At 42.5% G+C, this 23644-nt stretch overlaps 1 protein-coding gene across 9 annotated transcripts in view; it reads right to left on the bottom strand.

The window, feature by feature from the left end:
* PLD5 (phospholipase D family member 5) overlaps nt 1-23644 on the bottom strand; it is a 143456-nt gene that overhangs the window by 38116 nt on the left and 81696 nt on the right. For 8 of the 9 annotated variants that reach the window (XM_077344833.1, XM_077344881.1, XM_077344862.1 and 5 more), the window contains one exon: nt 19586-19700. In XM_077344833.1, coding sequence (XP_077200948.1) covers nt 19586-19700 — 115 coding nt within the window. Of the gene's footprint in view, nt 1-9665; nt 9713-19585; nt 19701-23644 lie in introns of all 9 variants that reach the window. The other variant, XM_077344897.1, reaches the window with a different exon arrangement.

Below are 23644 nucleotides of genomic sequence, written 5' to 3'. Positions count from 1 at the left end.
AGCAGACTCAAGGATGCTCTTTTATTACAAAGAGATCCTTTTCATAGAACCAGTATGTGTAAGTTAGGAATGGCAGGTCCTTTGCAGTGGTCCCCAACCTTTTTATCACCGGGGACTGGTCAAACCTGATAACTTTACTGAGGCCCGGGGGAGGGGTAGTCTTTTGCTGAGGGATGTTCCCGCCGCCTGAGCCCCTGCTCCACTTGCTTTCCCACTGGTGACCCTGACTTCCCGCCGCCTGCTGGGGGATGCTGCCAGCAGCATCTGCGCAGTGCCACGCCGAAAGGGAGCCCCAGCCATGGCGGCCATTGGAGAGCACCAAAGGTGAGCCGGCAGCAGAGTGGCAGGGCAGCCCCCGAGGAGGAGGTCAAGGAGGTGCCACGGCCCAGTACCAACTGATCCACAGTACCAACTGGTCACCGGACTGGGGATTGGGGACCACTGTTTTACAGGATGCTTATTTGTCACACTAAAGGAGTTGTAAAAAGTTGGTCTGAATAAAATACAGATAAACATAGGAAAAATAAAAACAATCATTGATAAGATGCCACACAATTAAAGTGCACCTTCCCAGCTTGGCAGGGGCTCAACTTAACATCTTGCCCACAGCAAGGAATTTGGGGGTAATCCTGGATGCCTCACTATCGATGGAGGCACAGGTCACAAGTGTTTTGGCAAGACGGGTTTGATTCAAGTTCAAGGTTTTGGTTTCACCCTAATCTCTACATTTCCCCAAGAACTTTTCTTGAAATAAGTTTAGTAGTACTTCAATCAAGCAAACATACCGTAATGTGTGGGTATTGCTTGCCCGCCTCACATCAGCCTCACTCTTGTATGGCTTGCCAGTGCTTGCTTCCATGCAAGCAGCTGAGAAAGGTGAGGTCAGTGCCATGCCAGGCTCCTGATGAAGTGTGTCTTCCTACATGTCCCACTCATCCTTGGAGTCACCTCCACTTCTTGTCAGAGGCTCCTCCTAGCCAGCTGGATCTTCATTGACAAAGCTTGCCTCCTCCACCCCACCCCAAGTAAGAAGTGTGATGAACACCATCCCTGAAGGTCTGGGGAGCTGGGTAATCCAGGACAGGCACCATTTATCATATTGGTGTTCAAATAGAAGTACAGTAATCTCTAATTCAAATACTTTGGCCACCTCATGAGAAGGAAGGACTCCATGGAGAACAGCCTAATGCTGGGAGCGATTGAGGGCAAAAGAAGAAGGGGACGACAGAGAATGAGGTGGATGGATGGAGTCACTGAAGCAGTAGGTGCAAACTTAAATGGACTCCGGGGAATGGTAGAGGACAGGAAGGCCTGGAAGATCATTGTCCATGGGGTCGCGATGGGTCGGACACGACTTCACACCTAACAACAACAACAACAACAACAACCTCTAATACATCAATACCAGGTAGCTAACTGGAATATCATACTGTTATCTTCAGAACATACCTGAGGGACCGCCTACCGCTCTATGCCCCCCGCAGGGCCTTACGCTCTGCAGGTGAGAACCTGTTGGTCGTCCCTGGCCCGAAGGAAGCGCGCCTAGCCTCGACCAGGGCCAGGGCTTTTTCAGTCCTGGCCCCTACCTGGTGGAATGAGCTCCCGGGTGATCTGCGGGCCCTGCGGGATTTGTCAGCTTTCTGCAGGGCCTGTAAAACGGAGCTCTTCCACCAGGTCTATGGTTGAGGTTGGGGTCAGCAAATCAGGGACATCGCTCCCCCCCTAGGAGTTGGAGTGTACGCTACTCCCCTATCCTTTCCTCTTCACCTCTTAATAATTGGGGGAGGGATGGGATTTTTAGCCGCCATGTTAGTAGATTGATGTTTTAATGGGAATTTTAATGGGATTAGTTGTTGTGACCCGCCTCGAGCCTGTCGGGAGAGGCAGGAAATAAATCTAATAATAATAATAATAATAATAATAATAATAATAATAATGGATGAGTGGAGATTTAGGCAATGAGTATCAGCAAATGAATATTATGCAAAAAGTGATGAAAAATCTAAAAGTGCAGATAGTGGCATATCCCTGCTAACTTAATGGAGATAATGTGATTTACATCTTTACAGAGCAGAAGAAAGGTTTTGGAATATTATTTGACAAAGAGAATGTTGATAGTGTTGCATACATGAACTGCCAAAACATAATCTGGGCAGAAGAACAGTTGGTTCTTATATGCCGCTTTTCTCCACCTGAAGGAGTCTCAAAGCGGCTTACAATCACCTTCCCTTTCCTCTCCCCACAACAGACACCTTGTGAGTTAGGTGAGGTTGAGAAAGCCCTGATATTACTTCAGAACAGCTTTATCAGTGCTGTGGCGAGCCCATGGTCAGTCAGCTGGATGCATGTGGGGGCGTGGGGAACCAAACCCATCTTGCCAGATTAGAAGTCTGCACTCCTAACCACTACACTATGGCTTATTCCACACATGCTGCATAATAAATAAACCCAAAAGAAACAAAACACCAATCTTGTGTAGTGGTTACAGTGTCAGACTAGGATCTGGGAGATCCAGGTTTAAATCCCCATCCTGCCATGAAAGTTTGTTGGGTGTCTTTGGCCCAGGCACAGACTCTTAGTCTAACCTACCTCACAAAGTTGATGCAAGGAAAAAACTGAAGCAGAGAATAACTGAAATAAATAAATTCGTTGGAATACACTTCAATAATTTCATTGGTGCTTAACATCATGACTAGTGGCCTTATTAAAAGTGGCAAATGTTAGAGAAGTGCAGCATAGGTTTAAAGCATTATCCTTGAGAGAAACTATGCATTCATAAATACAGATTAGTAATCTCATATTGGATATACTCCAGTGACACAGATAAAGATTAATCGTTCCAGATTGTACTTCCTTCTTGGTTGTTCATTGAAGGTGTGGAGGTATTCCAAAAGTGCCATTAACACAATCCCACTATACTCAAATATGAAAACAGGAATGTAAATATTAACAATACAATATTATTTTATTGCACTTTTGACTCAAATGTACTTATTTGTACTGGAAAATGTAGTTATTTGGGGTGTTTTAAATCGCAAAATGATAAATAATATAGCGTGTGTGTGTGTGTGTGTGTGTGTGTGTGTGTGTGTGAGAGAGAGAGAGAGAGAGACTGTATGGATAAGAGTATTTATACATATAGGGATTTCCCTCCTGTATTGTTCCAGTCAATAATGTTGTTGTTGTTATGTGCGAAGTCGTGTCCGACCCATCGCGACCCCATGGACAATGATCCTCCAGGCCTTCCTGTCCTCTACCATTCCCTGGAGTCCTTTTAAGTTTGCACCTACTGCTTCAGTGACTCCATCCATCCACCTCATTCTCTGTCGTCCCCTTCTTCTTTTGCCCTCGATCACTCCCAGCATTAGGCTCTTCTCCAGGGAGTCCTTCCTTCTCATGAGGTGGCCAAAGTATTTGAGTTTCATCTTCAGGATCTGGCCTTCTAAAGAGCAGTCAGGGCTGATCTCCTCTAGGACTGACCGGTTTGTTCGCCTTGCAGTCCAAGGGACTCGCAAGAGTCTTCTCCAGCACCAGAGTTCAAAAGCCTCAATTCTTTGACGCTCGGCCTTCCTTATGGTCCAACTTTCGGAGCCATACATTGCAACTGGGAATACCATAGCCTTGACTAAACGCACTTTTGTTGGTAGGGTGATGTCTCTGCTTTTTAGGATGCTGTCTAGATTTGCCATAGCTTTCCTCCCTAGGAGCAAGCGTCTTTTAATTTCTTTGCTGCAGTCCCCATCTGCAGTGATCTTGGAGCCCAGGAAAATAAAATCTGTCACTATCTCAATTTCTTCCCCATCTATTTGCCAGGAATTGAGAGGGCCGGCTGCCATGATCTTTGTTTTCTTGATGTTGAGTTTCAAGCCAACTTTTGCACTCTCCTCCTTCACCCGCATCAACAGGCTCTTTAGTTCCTCTTCACTTTCTGCCATTAGAGTGGTATCATCTGCATATCTGAGGTTGTTGATATTTCTCCCTGCAATCTTGATCCCAATTTGTGACTCCTCTAATCCCGCCTTTCTCATGATGTGCTCCGCATACAAGTTAAATAGGCAAGGCGACAGTATACAGCCTTGCCGAACTCCTTTCTCAATTTTGAACCAATCCGTGATTCCATGTTCAGTTCTCACTGTTGCTTCTTGACCTGCATATAAATTTCTCAAGAGACAAATAAGATGCTCTGGTATTCCCATCTCTTTAAGAACTTGCCACAATTTGTTGTGCTCCACACAATCAAAGGCTTTAGCATAGTCAATGAAGCAGAAGTAGATGTTCTTCTGGAACTCCCTAGCTTTTTCCATGATCCAGCGTATGTTGGCAATTTGATCTCTAGTTCCTCTACCTCTTCGAAATCCTGCCTGTACTTCTGGAAGTTCTCGGTCCACATATTGCTGGAGCCTAGCTTGTAGGATTTTGAGCATAACTTTGCTAGCATGAGAAATGAGTGCAATGGTGCGGTAGTTTGAACATTCTTTGGCATTGCCCTTCTTTGGGATTGGAATGTAAACTGACCTTTTCCAATCCTGTGGCCATTGCTGAGTTTTCCAAATTTGCTGGCATATTGAGTGTAGCACTTTTACTGCATCGTCCTTTAAGATTTTGAATAGTTCAACTGGAATGCTGTCACCACCACTAGCTTTATTGTTGCTCAGACTTCCTAAGGCCCATTTGACTTCACATTCCAGGATGTCTGGCTCCAGGTCAGTAACTACCCCACTGTGGTCATCAGGGATGTTAAGCTCGCTCTTGTATAGTTCTTCTGTATAATTTTGCCACCTTTGCTTAATCTCTTCTGCTTCTGTGAGGTCCCTACCATTTTGGTCCCTTATCATACCCATCTTTGCATGAAACGTTCTCTTCATATCTCCAATTTTCTTGAAAAGATCTCTGGTCCTCCCCATTCTATTGTTTTCTTCTATTTGTTTGCACTGTTCATATAAGAAGGCATTCTTATCTCTTCTAGCTTTTCTCTGGAATTCTGCATTCAATTGGGTGTATCTTTCTCTTTCTCCCTTGCCTTTCACTTCCCTTCTCTCCTTAGCTATTTGTAAAGCTTCCTCAGACAGCCATTTTGATTTCTTGCATTTCTTTTTCTTTGGGATGGTTTTAGTTGCTACCTCTTGTACAATGTCGCGAACCTCCGTCCATAGTTCTTCAGGCACTCTGTCTATCAGATCTAATTCCTTAAATCTATTTGTCACCTCTACTGTATATTCGTCGGGGATATGATTTAGTTCGTACCTGAGTGGCCTAGTGCTTTTCCCTACTTTCTTCAATTTAAGCCTAAATTTTGCAACAAGAAGCTCATGATCTGAACCACAATCAGCTCCTGGTCTTGTTTTTATTGCCTGTATAGAACTTTTCCATCTTTGGCTGCAGAGTACATAGTCAATCTGATTTCTGTGTTGACCGTCTGGTGATGTCCATGTGTAGAGTCGTCTCTTGGGTTGTTGGAAAAGAGTGTTTGCTATGACCATTGTATTCTCTTGACAAAATTCTACCAGCCTGTGCCCTGCTTCATTTTGTACTCCAAGGCCAAACTTGCCTGTTATCCCAGTTATCTTTTGGCTTCCTACTTTAGCATTCCAATCCCCCATGATGATAAGCACATCATTTTTTGGCGTTGCTTCTATAAGGTGTTGTAGGGCTTCATAGAACTGATCAACTTCATCCTCTTCAGCAGCAGTGGTTGGGGCATAGACCTGGATCACTGTGATGTTGAATGGTTTGCCTTGGATTCGAACTGAGATCATTCTGTCATTTTGGGGATTGTATCCCAAGACTGCTTTTCCTACTCTCTTATTGATTATGAAGGCTACTCCATTTCTTCTGCGAGATTCTTGTCCACAGTAGTATACCTGATGGTCATCTGAATTAAATTCACCCATTCCTGTCCATTTTAGTTCACTGATTCCTAAAATGTCGATGTTCAGTCTTCTCATTTCTTGTTTAACCACGTCCAGCTTGCCTTGATTCATGGATCTGACGTTCCAGGTTCCTATGGAATAAAAATCTTTACAGCATCGGACTGTCTTTTCGCCACCAGTTACTTCCACAACTGAGCGTCCTTTCGGCTTTGGCCCAGCCGCTTCATTCATTCTGGCGCTACTCGTACTAGCCGTCTGCTCATCCCCAGTAGCATATTGGACACCTTCCGACCTGAGGGGCTCATCTTCCAGCGTCATATCGTTATGCCTATTGGAACTGTCCATAGAGTTTTCATGGCAAAGATACTGGAGTGGTTTGCCATTTCCTTCTCCAGTGGATCACCTTTTGTCAGAGCTCTCAGCTATGACCTGTCCGTCTTGGGTGGCCCTGCACGGCATAGCTCATAGCTTCACTGAGCTACGCAAGCCCCCTTGCCACAACAAGGCAGCGATCCTTGAAGGGGGAGTCAATAATGATACACCCTTAAATATACCTGAATAAATCTCTCTCAGCCTAATATGTCTCATAGGAGCTGTTGTAAGGCAGGACTTCTCTATACTGAAATGATTCATGATAAGAGTTGTAAGTAAGAAATTTTAAAACTTTGTGAGTCAATATTATTGTAAGTAATCTCTGCTAATGGTCATCTTTCTGCTGGGATGTCCAGCAGCTCACACCTGAGCCCTCATGTGTGATGCTTTTCTGATGGTAAGAAATAGCAGAAATCTCTAGTCCTGGTTTCTGTCTTCTTTATATGTTTGTACAAATGAAAGAAAAGGGTCTCTTTTCCAATACCCATGCAATCTTTGGTTAGTGATAGAAAATCTCTCTCTCTGTTAGTGATGTTCTTAAATATTCTTTGTGATGTAGAATTGCAGCTCTTTGGCATTGCACTGTGCAGAGATCTGGATATTAATTTAATTGCATTTTTGTGATGAACTTGGACTAATGGAATAGAGGTTTTCCTCAAATGTATTATTCAGAATTATGATTTCAATCAATATAGATTATGTTGGTAACATACAGTACTACCCAAGCAACCACACCACATGTTTTATCTTTTACATTTTAATTCTTTTTTCTTGTCTTGCATTCACCCACATATACCCCTCTTAGACGTGACATTATGTTTGCTGCACCTTTCTGGTCTTGAGGGTATTTATTTTTGGGGTTTCTTTTTCTCCTCTCTTCCGTATTTTTTATGACGTATTATTATATGTTATTATATTATATTTTATTACAATCATTGTAATAAGGCAAAAATAAAAACAGACAAATACATCAAATCAGATTCTGCCCCCTCTGTTACCTGTGCAAAAAAGCCCTCCTGAATAATTCAGTTTTGCAAAGTGTGCAAAAATCCAGGAGAGTGGCAGCTTTCCTCAGACAGTCCGTTCCATAAGGTGGGAGCCACAATGGAGAAAGCACATTGAATTATAGAGTTGGAAGGGGACATACAGGGCATCTAGTCCAAGTCCTATTCAGTACAGGATCAGCCTACAGCATCCACATATGGGCAGTTGCTGATTCTGTTCATTTGCAGGTTAACATTTGCTGGTGTGGAGGAGCATAGAGGGAGAGGTGGTTTCACAGATAAGTGTGGCCCAGGCCCAAATCCAATATTTTGAATTAAGCCATGTTACAAAGGGGCCACCAATGGAGTGTCTGCATAATGGAAGTAATATGGATACTCTGGCTCCAGATAATAGCCAAGACACAGCATTCTGTACCAGTTGGAGTTTCTGAATTGACTTTGAGGAGAGACCATTGTACAGTACATTGCACTCTCAATGTTTTTGTGATGGGGATCAAGGAGGCTAGCTTAGCCATATCAAGGTAAGGGACCATCTATCAGGTTAGGCTGTATCAGTAGAACGCATTTTTTGCAGCTGCAGGAATTTGTTTCACCCTTAGCACCCTACTTGGCCCCGAAAGAACTAGCCACAGTGATCCATGTGATGGTAACCTCTAGAGTGGACTTCTGCAAATTTCTGTACGTGTCCCTGATCCAGAAACTACAACTGGTCCAGAATGCAGCAATCAGGGTTCTCATGGGAACAACTTGGAGGACCCACATCAGGCTTAAGGTCTTGGTAATGACCTTTACAGCCATACGTGGTTTGTTCCAGTGTACCTGAGAGACTGCCTCACTGCCGGCACCCTTCAAAGAGCACTATGCTCGGCCAATGCCAACTGCCTACTGATCCCCGTCCCCAAGGAAGCATGTCTGGCCTCAACCAGGGCAAGGTCGTTCTCTGTCCTGGTCCCCACCTAGTGGAATGAACTCATAGAAGAGATCTGGACCTTGTCAGAGCTAACACAGTTCTACACAGCCTGAAAAATGGAGTTCTTCGAACAGGCATTTGGCTGAGGTCAGCAAAAACATCTGTTGGACACCAGAATCCCCTCCCATCCAGTCAGGCCCTATTTGCAAGGTTGCAGACATAATGTTAATCTGTGAAACAGGTTTTACTGTTGCTAACATTATGGTTATTGTTATTGTGATGACACTTCATTGTTAAGGTACAGTTACCAAATTTATATTGTACTGTCACACAATTTCTGTTCTCTGTAAACCGCCTCAAGGAAAAATGGTATATAAATAAACAAACAAACAAACAAACAAACAAGAAGCAGCTTACAATTGCCTACCCTTCTTCTCCCTATAATAGAAATGCTGTGAGGTGAGGCTGAGAGAGCTCTAAGAACTGTGCCAACTGGCTGCATGTGGAGGAAGAGTGGGGAAACTAACCCAGTTCTCCAGATTAGAGGCCATCAGTCTTAACCAAGTTGGCTCTTAAATTAGCATATATAGATAGTAGAAAGTGCAGCAGGAGTTGTGCCATAGGATCGCCAAGAGTCAGACTCAATTGAATGACTAATATCATCAAATAGTAGACATGTGCAATAAATAAATAAATAGATAAATAATCAGTCCATTTCAGATTCAGTCTGAATTGATTGGAGCCAAATTCAAAGTTCCCAAAGTACCCTTCCCTGGCTCAGATTTGGTCAATTCGATTCAACCAAATCTGAAACAATTCAGTGCCATTGTAAACCACAGGTGCCATTAAAGTCAATGAGAAATGTTCCTTTTCTGTCTATTCCATGGTCTGCGGGGGCGGGGGGATGAGGTAGAAGCACCAAATTTACAGCATATCTGCAGTAGCACCTCTTCAAAAGAACCCCTATGTTTCAAAAAGGGGTCTACATGGAGCACCTACTATGCTCATCTAATTTCAACAGGCATTTCCTGTGTTTATTGTTCATGTAACCTGTGGTAGAGATATGAATGCCTGAGAAAAGAAATGGAAAACAACTGGGGGGGGGGGGATTTGTTATTTTCTTTTTCCAATTTTTCCTACAGGAAAAAATTAGCAATGGCCCCCATCATGCCTACTATTCTCCAGAATAATTCTGGCTTGTTTCTGGGCCTACACACTTTTAGTTTAATTCATTGCTTTATTGAGGTTCCTAGATAATGGTCTCCACAACACCTGCAATCTATGAGAGAGCTGGAATTAAAACCATGGTCCACCACGCACGTACAGCACAATTTACAATTCAGTGAATCAAAAACAAAAGTGTCAACATTCAAATATAGAAGCTCCATGGGAATGTAGGAATGAATTCCATTTTTTTCCTTTGCAACTTTTTTCCTTTAACTGTTTTAAAAAGAATTAATATTGTTTATCTAACTTTTCACATTATTTCCTTATTCCAGGGTAACTTACCCTTATTCTGTTGACCACCTCATCACAGGATCTGGTTTCCCAATTCCCTGCAAAGTGAATGAGAAAATGAGCCTGGTTTTGATGTTCCTGGTGAATTAAAAATATATCTAAAGTGGGAGTTGTCATTTTATTTCAACACCTACATCCCAAAGAGACCCAATGGCTTAAGTATGGGCTTCAGAAAAAATGATGGGGTAATAACAGACAAAACAGAGTTTGCATTGTGCAGGGGGATTGGATGAGATGATCCTGGAGATCCCTTCCAACTCTATGGTTCTATGATTCTGTGCCTCTAACAGCAGTGGAAAATACTGTGCTGACCATAAATAAACTTATAATCATTAATACAAAAGCAATTTGCATTTGCATTATTGATCTATTGCTTGAAGTATCAAGAAGTAGAACTCATGGTGTTTAACTTGGTAGATGTTTTGGCTATTAGCCTTCATCATTATAAATACATTCACCAGGTTCATCAAATTCATCCACACTTGTCAAAAAGCATCTAAATTTAACTTTGGTTATAAAGAACCTAATGTAGGAATAATCAAATGCAAGGTTCCCTGAAGGACTTAGGTTCCCTGAAGGACTACAGACAATCCAGCCATGAAGCAATAAATCAACAACACAAATGCAAATTGATTTGGTATTAATAATTATAAGCTTATTTATAGTCATACACTGTATTTTCTATTGCATTTAGCTTGAAACTGTGTAGGCCTTAGCTGTTTCTAACAACAATGGGACTTTGCCTTGCAAGAATATACATTCCCATAGAGTATCTCAAATATTGAATGTTGACACCACAATAGTGAAAGTCTTGCTGACCCAAATACATCTTGTAGAGTATGTAACAGGATAACATATGCATGTAGAATTGGGCACAGTGACTAGAACAGGAAAAACAGATGTCTCTCAAAATCCGATTATCAACAAACACAGCCATTATTGCTGCATTTTCCTCAACAACCAAAGTTAAAAGATATTATATGGAATTTAATTTTAAAAACATATGGGATGAGGTGCTTGATGGATGGAATGACAGGTATGACCCTTCCAATGCAATGAAGATAATTTTCAACATGCCCCCAAGCATGGATACTTAAATCTGGAGACTGGAGCCATGGATAGAAATAACTTTCTACAAACCCAAGTAACACTTCAAGTCTGCCAAGAAATCTGAAAACTAATACATATTCACTTGGGGTTAAACCCCCACCCCAATGATAAAAGGAGTACCAACAGCTTTAACAAATGAATGCCCTTAATGGCTGTTGTTAGGCAACCAAAACAGTATTGCCAGCATTCAAGCTATTTCTTCTGTTGATAAAGGAAGGGAGGAGCCGAAGGGCTTTTGCCCTGGCTGTTTTGGCCTTTGAGGGAGATCAGGTGGCTTGCTCCAATCCAATTTACATGACTCACCCAAATCTACCTGCTTGCCACTATAAAATGGTAACTAAACCATAAAAGCCAGTGTGATGTAGTGGTTAGTGTTTCAGAATTGGTTCAGGTTCAAATTCCCACTCTGCCATGGAAGCTCACTAGAACCGATTACGCATGGGGGGGGGGGAGGCTGGGCTGGGCCAGTATTTGCATGGCAGTGGGGACAACTGATGCATGACATCACTGCTGGCTCAGCCCCCTCCTGGGCCTGGCTTGGATTAAGGCCTCCAGTGCCCTGCGTTAAGGGAACACAGATAGTTTCCACATTCCCTTTTTCGCTGCAGGCACAATCCGTGGCTAAACCAGGCCAGGCCCGTGTGCACAGGGAATAAGTGGGCCTTCCAGGCCTGGCTCCTCCCCTGCCTATAGTGTCCTGTTTCAAGGGTTTCTTAATAGTAAAAAAGTTGAGAAAGGCTGGTCTAGAAGGAATGGGTTGTGATAGCAGCATGGTTCTGATCCATCCAACAGGGCAGGAGGTGCTGCAGCACTCTTGTTCTTCCCCCTGATCATTGGAGCTATTAGTTCCTCACCATTTGCAAAACTACTGGGAGAGATCATGTGGAGACAGAGAACTGTTATCAGCATTCATACGATATTCAGCTCTCTCTTTTCACCCTATTCCAAGAGTGGGGCAGCTGTGCTTTATCAGTTTCTGAAAGTGGTGAAGGGCTGAATGAGGTTAGGCAAACTGGACCTCAGTCCACAGAATAGAAACATACAGTAGACTGGGATAAAGTTGATCTGGGAATATGATGAAAGCATGTTCTGGATAGTATTGTACTGCATGTGTGGGGAGACAACAGGTTCAGAGTCTGGAAATGCCCCTACTTTCCTAGGGTTGCCAACATCCAACTAGGTGGAACCTGGAGAGATCCCAGAATCACAGCTAATCTCCAGACTAAATAGAGAGAATTTCTTCTGGAGAAAACATCAGTTTTTGAGTGTAGACTCTATGGCAGTGGTCCCCAACCTGCGGACCGCAGCCCGGCGCCGGGCCGCGGCTCCCTCTCCCCGCCCCCCCCGCAGTAAAAAACTTCCCAGGCCGCAAGCTTGCGGCCCAGGAAGCTTCTTACTGCGGGAGGGCGGGGAGAGGGAATCAGAGCCGGGCCGCGCCCGTGCAGGGCGCGCCCGCGGGCGCGGCCCGATCCGCGTGCGCGGCCCGCCACGTGGGCGTGGCCCGTGCGGCCGCGGTCCCCGCGGGCGCGGCCCAATGCCCTGCCGGTCCCCAGCCTCATAAAGGTTGGGGACCACTGCTCTATGGCATTGTGCCACACTGAATTTCCACCCCTCCCCAAACCCATCCTACCCCAGACATCATCTCCAAATCTCCATGAATGTTCCAACCTCGAGTTTGCAATCCTGTGGACTCCTGTCTGTCCCTTTGCAAGAAAGATAGTTAGCTAGGAGTGTTTTTTCCTAGGGTAGACAGGTTTACTCACTGCAGCTGTCTCTAGAGAAAGCAGATGCTGGGGCCACACTCACACATGCCCTGGTACCATTTGGCTGAGCTACAATAATGCAGCTTTGAAAATAGTCTGTGGGCGTGGCCACCGAGTACAGATGGAAAGGATTCCTGCCCTACCCCTGCAACTCAGAAGAGGATGTGGGCACTGTGGAGGGCAGGAAGAGATGCATGGGTGCCGTACAGACCATGTATTCAGGCTCCCCTGGCATCTGTTGGCAGCCAGGAGGTGAGGAAGAGTGGGGCAGTTGCCACTGAGTATGCAAGGTGGGCCTTCCCTTGGAAGCCAGGGGATCAGGGAGGGGGCGGTGAGTGCAGAACATGGATGGGGGGGGGATTTCCCACCCTGACCAGAGGTTAGGAAAAGCAGCGAGGTGACAGCAGAGCACACAGTTAACTCTTCCTGGGCTTCCCCAGTGGCCAGGTTGGTAGCACAGCTGGCATGTATCCAGGAACAGGTGGCAGAGTGCATGACCAGCTATTACCAGGCTTCCCTGGCAGCCAGGAAGGTGGCACAAAGGGGGTGGGTGCTGACCTTCTGATATCTCCTCTGGAAAAGGTGGGGTGTGTGGGGAAGAGCTTCTGATTGGCCCTCATCGGGAGAGAGTCCTCCCACAGCCTTGCATCCATGCTTCTGACAACATCCCAGGCCTCTGATTGGCCGTCAGTGGGAGGGGTTCTCCCTCTGATTGCCAATCAGACTGCTGGCATGTCATCAGAATTATGGTCATGAGTTTATTTGTTATTTGTACTTTTCAGATCTAGATATATTGGAACTGAAAAATATTAGTAATCTTGGTTTCCAAATTCAATGTGGTATTTGAGTCCAGGTGTTTTTGGGAAGGTTCTGATGTTTTTTGTTTCCATCATTTCCTGTGGGGAATAATTCCGTTGCCTATGCATTGTCCAGTAATATAATGTAGCAAGTAATATAGAAATAAATCTATGGTGCCATGAAAAAAATTGGCATTCTCTTTTATCAACTCATTTCCAAGTTTTATTAGACATAATAAATTATTCTTATCTTGAGGCTTAAGGACTGCTTATGATCAAAATACATAATTTACTCCTAAATTGTAATAACATCCCAAGCATAACATCCCAAGCATATAACAAGCATAAGGATGAAATTCTTCTGTGGAGAAAATGAACCTAGGCTTGTTTTGTATATATCTGCTACTTCTTATCATCAAAATTCAGCCATATTTTCTCTACCCTAAATTACTTTTAAACATAGTATTAGACTAAGCAATTATTCCCTTTGGACATGGCTAAGAATTTCCATTCAAAATGACACATTTGATTAAGGTAAAGCCACACTTGATCTGGGGGGAAACTTGTAGAGTCAGACAACTTGTCATTCATGGACATCCCATTTCAAATAAGATAAGGACATTAGGGCTCTTAGTTCAAATACATGCCTGGAGGCAAGAACACTGCTCATTTGAGGGTCAGTCCATGTGAGCAGTATAATGGGGGAACAACAAACTTACATGAGATTATATATTATCTTCTATAAAATAGAAACAATTCAAAGCCATGTTTATCCTATATCACTTTGGAAGAGTAAAATCCCTTAAAATTTCTATCTATAATACATTTCTAGAAAATAAATTAGAAAAAAAATGCAGCTTCTCATTCTTAAAAGCTCATCCAAAATCCATCTGGCTTCTAATGATAAGCAATAAATTTTCAATAAAGCAAGAAACTCAAAGGATTTTGAATGCAAATTTTAAGTTTTTAATCTCATAAAAGAGAGGGATTTGTTCTCACAAATAACCCCAAATCCACTTACAAAATCTGCATGATTATTTAGATTTCCAATATTTTTCCATGTGTCTGGAGGAATAAATGAATCCGAATATCAATGAAATGTTAATGCTATATACAAGTAGAAAGAGAGATGAAAGAGGGGACTTAGTCTACTACTGCCAAATCCCTTTAACTGGGAATGCTAGGGTTTGAACTTGAGACCTTCCTCATATAAAATCATGTGCTTTTCCGTTAAACAATGTGCAAGATTCCTTGCAGAGGCACTGCCAATCATACTAAATAACACTGAAATAGATAGCTCAGTAGTCTGACTCAGTGTAAGGAAATTTTATATGTTCATGTAAAACTAAGCACACTTGAAAAACAATCATATGCAATTTTTGGCATGCAGTTCACAAAAAGAAAATATTCTTTATGTTCTTCATGCCTTTACTATTAATTTTAATAAAGTTAAATAATTTCTTCTTTTGTGCACAGATACACAAATACAGATCACACCATAGTGAATATAAAAATAACCGTACAGAGGGGATAACTGTACTTTTTTGTGCTCATGACAAATAACCTATTAGAGCTCCAGTAAAGTGGTCCAAATATCTTTTTCTAATGCTTTTAATTATTTCAGGTTCTAGTTGTTATACTGAATATCAATATTTCTCAAAAAATGACGAGAAACTGATCCCATTTTAAATGCCATATAATTTCCACTCAGTCAAGTGATTATGTTCTCAAGTAACAATGATAATTGAGAAATATTAGCATAGTGGTTCTCAACCTGGGACCCTTTGGGGGTCGAACAGCCCTTTCACAGGGGTTGTGGCAGGGCAAGCAGCTTGGCGGCGGGGGGGGGGGGCGTTTCCACTGTTGCTGATTCTTCTGAAGGTGCTCGCCAATTTATATACAATTTATGTACAATCATGAACAATGGATCCTCATGCCATTGGTCAGTTTTGGTTTAATTTCTGTGAAAGAACGCATAATTTTATGGTTGGGGGTCACCACAACATGAGGAACTGTATTAAAGGGTCACAGCATTAGGAAGGTTGAGAACCACTGCCTTAGCAAATTACTACCTGAATAGAATAACTGCAATGGTAAAATCTACATACTGTCTCAAATATTTCTATTTATTTATGAAACACATACTCTTTATAGTAGTAAAGCAGAAAACATCATTAGTCAGTTACTAATGCAAACATGCAGATTGTTCCGTAAACTTATAGATTTGAATGTTCTAAAGGTAAACTGGATACTGTACACAACAAATACAACAACCACCCCTGTTTATAACAGTCAGGAAGGCTCATGGATGAAGAAGCATGTGAAATTAGAAAGAAAAAAAAAGGCAATCAAGAGAGTTCATGAAATCATGAATAGGGAGAAAAATTAGTTCTCCAGTGCCTCGGAAAACAGACTATGAAGGTAAGGAACAGGAAAATTTTGTAGGCACTCTGGCTCAAACTGCAGCAAAATGTGAATTATTAATTGTACTATTCTTGTCCTTCACTTGGAGTTGAATTCAACAAAGAACATGATGTGTGCACTTAGTAGAGGTGAAAGTGAGAAAACACAACATCCTTATAGATACTTTCTTACCCTGTGGAAGCTACTGGGCAGCAAATCAGTTCATTTTGTTTTCCAGCCATGTCAGTCTTTGTCAAGATGGTCATAATGCAATGCTCTGCCTGTCCTTCTGTACTAATGAAAAATTTCAGCAGCTATCTTGTTTTCTGGTCCAGTTTTTCTTATGATAGCTCACATGAAAGTCTTCTGAGTCCAGAAAACAACTCAGAAGGCTTTGTTTCTACAGAACTCCTTGTTCATATCACGGCCTTGGATTAAGCCTGCAGTCCAACATCCATTTCAAAAGGGCTTAAACAAATACAACCCAATTTGCCCATATAAAACATTAAATTTAAAGAGATAAAAAGATAACAGGGCCAGTCTAAACCAAAAGACACAAACAGTATTTTGAATGGACACTCAGCCATTCCTGAATCCCAGGGAAAAAGAGTTTCCATGGAAAATATCCTCAAAATTTCCTAAATGTTTCAAATTGGGGAGAGGCATTTTTCAAGATGCCCTTTTCTGCAAGGTGAACAAACCAGTCAGTCCTAGAGCAAATCAGCCCTGACTGCTCTTTAGAAGGCCAGATCCTGAAGATGAAACTCAAATACTTTGGCCACCTCATGAGAAGGAAGGACTCCCTGGAGAAGAGCCTAATGCTGAGAGCGATCGAGGGCAAAAGAAGAAGGGGACGACAGAGAATGAGGTGGCTGGATGGAGTCACTGAAGCAGTCGGTGCGAGCTTAAATGGCCTCTGGGGAATGGTAGGCCTGGAGGATCATTGTCCATGGGGTCGTGATGGCTCGGACACGACTTCACAACTAACAACAACAACAAATTTTTCAAGAACATCTTCTGGATCACTCATATGATCTTTTATTACAAAGGCATAGTGATTGCCAGGCTTCTGATGCTTGATCTCATATTGTTCCTTTATTATAGGAATTAGACTTTAGTGAATAAGGGGCAGTCTCGTAAATACAGGCACATTATAAGGGGCAGGGGGGAAGGCAGCATGGTATAGCTGGGTGGGTACTTGGAATAGAGGCCACAAGGGAAGACTGCAGAGGAAGGCACCTCTGCTTCCCACTTGCCTTGAAAAACCCATTGCTGGGGTAGCTATAACTTAGTTGTGACTGCACAGCACTTGACACACATTATAAAGGGCATGTAAAAAAAATCGAGAGGTTGTCATTTGAAAAATGTGAATTGGGAAATTTGCAGTGCAATCTTAAGAACATTTTCCTGGGTGTAAGCCCCTGAGTGGGCTTATGTCTGATTCTAAATGGACATGTTTAGAAGAGCAGTGTTAATGCTATTATACAAGGAAGTCATTTTCCATTAGATCCAACACAAAATTATTTTAAACCAATTTGGTATGGTATATTCAGGAATTGTACCATCAGCCAAAGTCTTCCCTCCTGCCAAATTTCTGGCAGATAGAAGAAAACACCCTCTTAAAAAAAACAGAACATTAAAAGGACTTAAAGGAGTGGAGGTTGAACAGAGAGAGCTTAATATTGTTGGGGGTTATATGTTTGGTGGTAGGCGTTTTGTGCATATGTCATTTAATATTTTTATTTACGTAGATTATTTCTATACATCCTTTTCTGACACACATATTTTTATCATGTGCCTGGATAACAAAGCTGTGGGGAAAAGGAAAGGCCTCAGCCCTAGCTTAGTAACCAGCAGTGGTGGGGAACAACATATGGGGATAAAACAGATATTTCCTGACAAGGGGAAGGAGGGTTAGTATCTGTCCCTCATTCTGTTTCTGTTCAGACAACATCATGTTAATCATGTCAAACTGGGTCAGTTATGGGAAAACAAATGCTATCTAGAATTTGATCTTGAAGGAGAATGCCAGTCTATCACATATGAACAGATATGTCTCAGGTACAGGTCCTTTCAACTGGAGATGCCAGGGATTGAATCTGAGCCTTTTTGCATGCAAAGCAGAGGCTCCTCCACTGAGATACATCCTGAGTCCCATTCAGGGGAGAAGGAGTGGAATATGAAATGAATAAATAAATCCACTGAGGTACAGCCTATTTATTTATTTGTTTGTTGTTTGTTTGTTTATTTATTTTGTTCATACTTTTATAACACCCCTCATGACAAATTGTCTTGGGGTGGTTTATACATAAAAGCCAGTAAAACCCCATAAAAACCCCAGTTATACAAGAACTAAAAATAACATCAAGAGAAAGATGACGGCATTCATTGACCCAGTAACTGTTCCAGCTAGATCAAAATAGATGTTCCCCTAATCCTGTCCATCTGGGGCGGATCACACATATGGGGAGGCATCCACAGATGTCATTACCAGTCATCACCCTGGCCTTAACCAAGCACCTGGCAGAAGAGCTCCATGTTGCAGGCTGGTTAAGGCTGGACGAGTGTCCCGGGGGCCTGGGAATACCAGCAGATTCATACCTGCAGAGCGAAGAGAACTGTGGGGTACATAAGCAGATAAGTGGGACCCAGGCTGCGTGTAGCCTTAAAAGTCAAAACCAAAACCTTGAACTTGATCCGGAAGCAGACTGGTAACCAATGCAGCAGCCGCAGCACCATCTGGATATGGGTCCTCCAAGGTGTCTTTGAGAGGACCCTCGCATCTGCATTTTGTACCAGCTGCAATTTCCGGGTCAAAGACAAGTGTAGGCCCATGTAGAGTGAGTTATAGAAGTCTAATCTGGAAGTGACTGTTGTATGGATCTGTTATGTATTACGCAAACTTGATACTCAAAATTCATCTTCAAGTCATGCCTTCGGGGATTCATATTCAAGCACCAGCTCAGACCTGATGATCAGGGAGAGTAAAGTGTTACAGTTTGCTACACCCTGTCTGTCCCAGTTGGCCAGTGAGTCAGTCTTCAAGTTTCAATGTATGTACCTGGTTTTGGAGATGCTGGACAGATTATAAATTCTGTTTGTAAACCTCCCTACTTCTTTGTTTATCAGCCTCTCCACCATTTTAAAACTAGGTACTCATCCAGGTCTCAATCCCCACTCATAGTGCAGGTCATACATTTTATCTGATCTTCTGTACCAAGACACAGTATAGTTAGAAGCAGAGGATATGGCTATAATTCCCTTATCACGAAAGTCCTGGTTATCTCAGAATGATTGAGCTGTTCTAAGTAGCTGACACAAGGCACCTAGGCATTTCCTACAGAGCTCATTATGCCTGGTTTATGGAGTTTGGTCTAGGAAATTAGAGCCTTAAGTGGAGGAAGACATGATACAGACATGGCAAAACAATGACAACTGCGCCATTTTAATAGTAATGAACTCATTTATCTTTCACCTCTACATCTGGGAACAATAGCATCCAGACAATGTAATAGCACTCTTCAAAGTTGGTTTGCTTGTTATTAGCATAATGTTGAAGATTTCTAATTACAGCTACCCTCTCTTCTATTTAATCTCAATGGGCATGAGCCAGACAATGCTAAAGAATTTTATTTATTTAAACTGGAAAGGTATACGAATGTGCTTAACTCTTTCATAGAACTCAGGGCAGTTTCATAGTGATTTTTTTTTTTTTGCAGTGCAATCTGGTCAATTCTTTGCCATTTAATGTGTATAAAACCCCATATTTTAAAAAAGAGCACAGAAGACATTTCTGTATTCATGCCAGTATGAAGCAATATGAAGAACTTGGTCTTACCCTTTTTCTTCAAGTTGTGTAATACCTTTGATTCCACTGGAAGAATATCGCTCACCAGTTTGACCTCAATGTTTTCAGATAAGAGATCTTGCAATTTTTCAAAAAGATGTTCTCCCTGTAGAAAATTTGCAAAGGAAAAATGCCTATGAATTGTTATTAATTTAGACACAAATAATACATAGAATAAGACAAATCTCAGTATGTATTTTGAATTTCCTGTTGTATTATCTTATAACGTTAAAATTTGGAGCACTGCAGGGAACTGACGAATAGTGGATAAATCTCTACCTTCATCTGAAAAGATCTTACCCTCTAGGATTCTAGATATTCTTTATCTTCATTTCCTCCACCTGGTGAACTCTGAACTGCTTTCAGCATTCTAAAGGCCACAAGTGTTCATTCCTAATCTACCTACATCAGTCTATAGCCTCCAAAAGTGGACAAGCCCCACTCCCATTAATGAGTTAATAGAATCATAGAGTTGGAAGGGACTTCTGGGGTCATCTAGCCCAACCCTTGCACAATGCAGGAGTTCACAACTACCTACACACCCATAGTGACCCCCAATTTCATGCCCAAGTGATTCCTCACCAAAAATCTCCAGAATCCAGCCTGGCCTGGAGGAAATTCACCTACCATCTCACAGTGGCAATTAGCAATTCCCTGGGTATGCAAGGAAGGGCCACAAGAGACAAACACTGGCACATCCCTTCCTGTCCACTCACACACAATCTGCCTAAATTCATTATACCAGGCTCTGACAGTACACAGACCATAGCCATGCTGAATTGAGCAAATCCCCAGAACTTTAAAAATGTTTTATTATTTTACTTGTGTTATTTCTAGTCCTCACTTGGGCTAAAGGTAGATTACACAGAGTCAACACAATCAACAGGATGGGGCATTCCATGAACAGTGTCATAGGAAGCAGGGTTACAGAACCAATCAGGTTTAAAACCAGAACTGAAGCAAAGCACAGGTACACATTAATACACATTTAATGATGCAAAAATTACATCCTAGTTTGAGCAATCTGTATCCAGTAGTATAGACCCAAATCCCTAATAATTTATCCAAGTAACTTTGTGAATCATTCAGTTGGTTTTTATACCCCACTTTTTCACTATAATCACCTTCCTGTCCTCTCCCCACACAGACACCTTGTGATGCAAGTGAGGCTGAAATTGCTCTGAGAGAATTGTACCCAGCCCAAGGTCACCTATATGCCTGCATATGGAGGACCAGGGAATCAAACCCGACTCGATAATTAGCATCCACCTCTCTTAACCACTATTCCAAGCTGGCTCTTAGGTTGCAGAAAGCCAAGAGAGTGGGGAGTCTTCCTAGCCTCCTCTGGCAGACTATTCCACAAGATGGGGAGCACAGTAGATGAACCATCTGGGAATGAGATCTAGCTTTTCATACCACAGAGAGAGAGATGTGGCACAGCATGATGGTAGGGGGCTCTATGCAGAAATTTCTACTAGGAAGCCAAATCAGGATTAATTTATCCAACTACTTTAAACTGGTGCTGTGTGCTTAGACATTTCCCTGTGTTCACCAAAGAGGTATATGAAAATGTGCAGCCTTTGCGCATGAGTCTGAGCTTTCCTCTTCTAATTGGTGGAATAAATTCTTTTCACATCAAGCAGGTATCCCTATGTAATATTATTTCTGTTATGCATTTAATATTAGTTCAGTATTCACAATGAAGTAATAAAGGTAAAAGATCAGATAAGACTATGCTGAGGTTGCACAAGGGCATGGAAATTATGAATGAGCATTGTCACTGCCAAGATAAAGTTGCAGCAAAGGACATATTAAATGAATGTATTTTTAATTTCTTTCTTAAACATACTTAAAAATAATTCTTGGTGCATCAATGTGCTGCAGTGCAAAGAATCCTATAAAGGAAAACTTTCAGTCCATCAGATTTGCTAACAAATTTCATAAATGGTTTTTTAAAAAGTATTTTGAATGGTTTAATAGCAAAGTCAAGAACATAACTGGACATGATTTTTTTTTAAAATAGAGATAACATACAGTACACCAATACCAAAATACACTGAAAGCAAAACCCAGGCATAAAAATGCATGCAGCAAAGAACTGGTGGTCATCATGGTGGTCATTAACGATGCCAAATATGTAATCACGTAATAGGGGGCAGCTTCATGGCTAAGCACCTACCTTGCATGCAGAATGTCCCAGGTTTGATCTTTAGCAACTTAGATAAAAGGATCAGGTGGGAGGTGATAGGAAAGATCTTGACCCTGGAAAGTAGGCAATACTGATCTTCATAGATCAATGGTCTGATGTCACTTAAGGCAGTGTTCCCCAACCCCTGGACTGCGGCTCGGTACCGGGCCATGCAGCCCTCGGTACCAGGCTGCGGCAGGGGGGAGGGAGGTGCGGGCGCCGGGGCGCCAGTGGGCATGCCTCCTTCCCCCCGCAGCATGGCGCTCGCTGTGCCGAGAGCGATCGGCCGCTTCGGTGGCCGAATCGCTCAAGCCTGGGGGAGGCGCGGATGCAAATGCACTGGCGCAGCAGCTCTGCGCCTGCGCATTTACGCCCACTGATGAGCGCCACACTACAGGGGGGAGCTGTGGCTCAAACGTGCAGGCATGGTACCTCTGGGCCTGTGCTTTTGTGCCCGCCGGCGAGTGCCGCTCTCCATCTCCCTGCCCGGTCCCCCGGCCTCCCTCTCCCCCCCCTGGTCCCTGGCCTGGAAAAGGTTGGGGATCACAAGGCACAGCTGAACAGAACCTTGTCTCCTTTAGTATTTCTCAGTACTGCACAGCATATTTCCACTGTGACTGATGGGAACAGGAGAGATTTGTGATGTTGTTTGACATTCTGAATCTTTCAAGCACTTTTATATATGTATATTTGTCATGGATTCCTACAGATTAATATTGTGGGTTGTTGGAACAGAAATATAAAAAATGTAGACATTTCAGTACATAAATTAGAAATTTCAAAAATTTTGTTTTTACAAGAGGTGATACAAATTTCATAGCCAGCATGTCTGAGCTGATCACTCAATCCATTTGGTTCATCATGCCAAGCAATCTGCTGAGCTGATTTGCATCTAGTTTTCCCCAAACCACACATGTGCAAAGATACTGCTGATTCAAACTAATTGGTGGCCATTAGCATCACCAAGGTCTACTTAGGTGAAAATCTGAGGATAGGATTTTATTGAAACCCAGCATTTATTGATATTTGACTTAAATTATCTGTGATAGATCTAATTGTCTGTTCAGACAATTTCCACTGAGTGGAATAATCATTCACAAGGATGGGAAGAGGCATGAGAGCAGAACTGCTGCTATACTACACAGTTAGTAAGAAATACAGGAAACAATCTGCTGAAACCCCCAGATTTTATTATTACAGTATTTGCTGGCATATAAGACTACTCCCCCCCCCCTGAAAAACATGCCTCCAAGTGGGGGGGGTCATCCTATACGCCGGGTGCACTTCAGTTGGGATAGACACAGCTGCCCATAGTGGCCCATAGTACTGTAATGTAATGTAATAAACTCTATATTTTGAGTGGAAATGTTGGGGGGTCGTCTTATACGCCCAGTCGTCTTATACGCCGGCAAATACGGTATTTAAAAATCAGATCTCTGTTCACAACTGGTGAACAGGACATAAGCCAAACTGGTAGTTGTTTAAGCACCTCTAATTTTTACAAGATATATGTGATAGCAGCAGCTTGACAAGTCGTATTATTCAGATTCATAAAATTTCTCCATCACTGCAGTCTTTTCTATCCTAATCAAGTACAAATTCAGACCTTCTTCCTTAACATCCAAGGAAGTAAAAAGCAGCGTTTTTAAGTAGTGGTGGTAGTAATGATAGAAATTGTTGTCAAATCACGGCTGCCTTCTAGGCAAGAGATGTTCAGAGATGGTTTGCCATTGCCTGCTTTCACATCATAAACCTGGTAGTCCTTGGAGGTGTCCTGCTTAGCCTCTGAGATTCAATGAGATCAAGCTAGTCTGAGCTACCAATAATCTCATCTTTTACTGGGAGGGCTTTTTGATTCTGTG

This window comes from Paroedura picta, chromosome 1 (assembly GCF_049243985.1).
Source record: "Paroedura picta isolate Pp20150507F chromosome 1, Ppicta_v3.0, whole genome shotgun sequence".
NCBI lineage: Eukaryota > Metazoa > Chordata > Lepidosauria > Squamata > Gekkonidae > Paroedura > Paroedura picta.
Note: the sequence above shows the minus strand (reverse complement) of the source record. Positions and strands in the feature narration are given on the sequence as shown.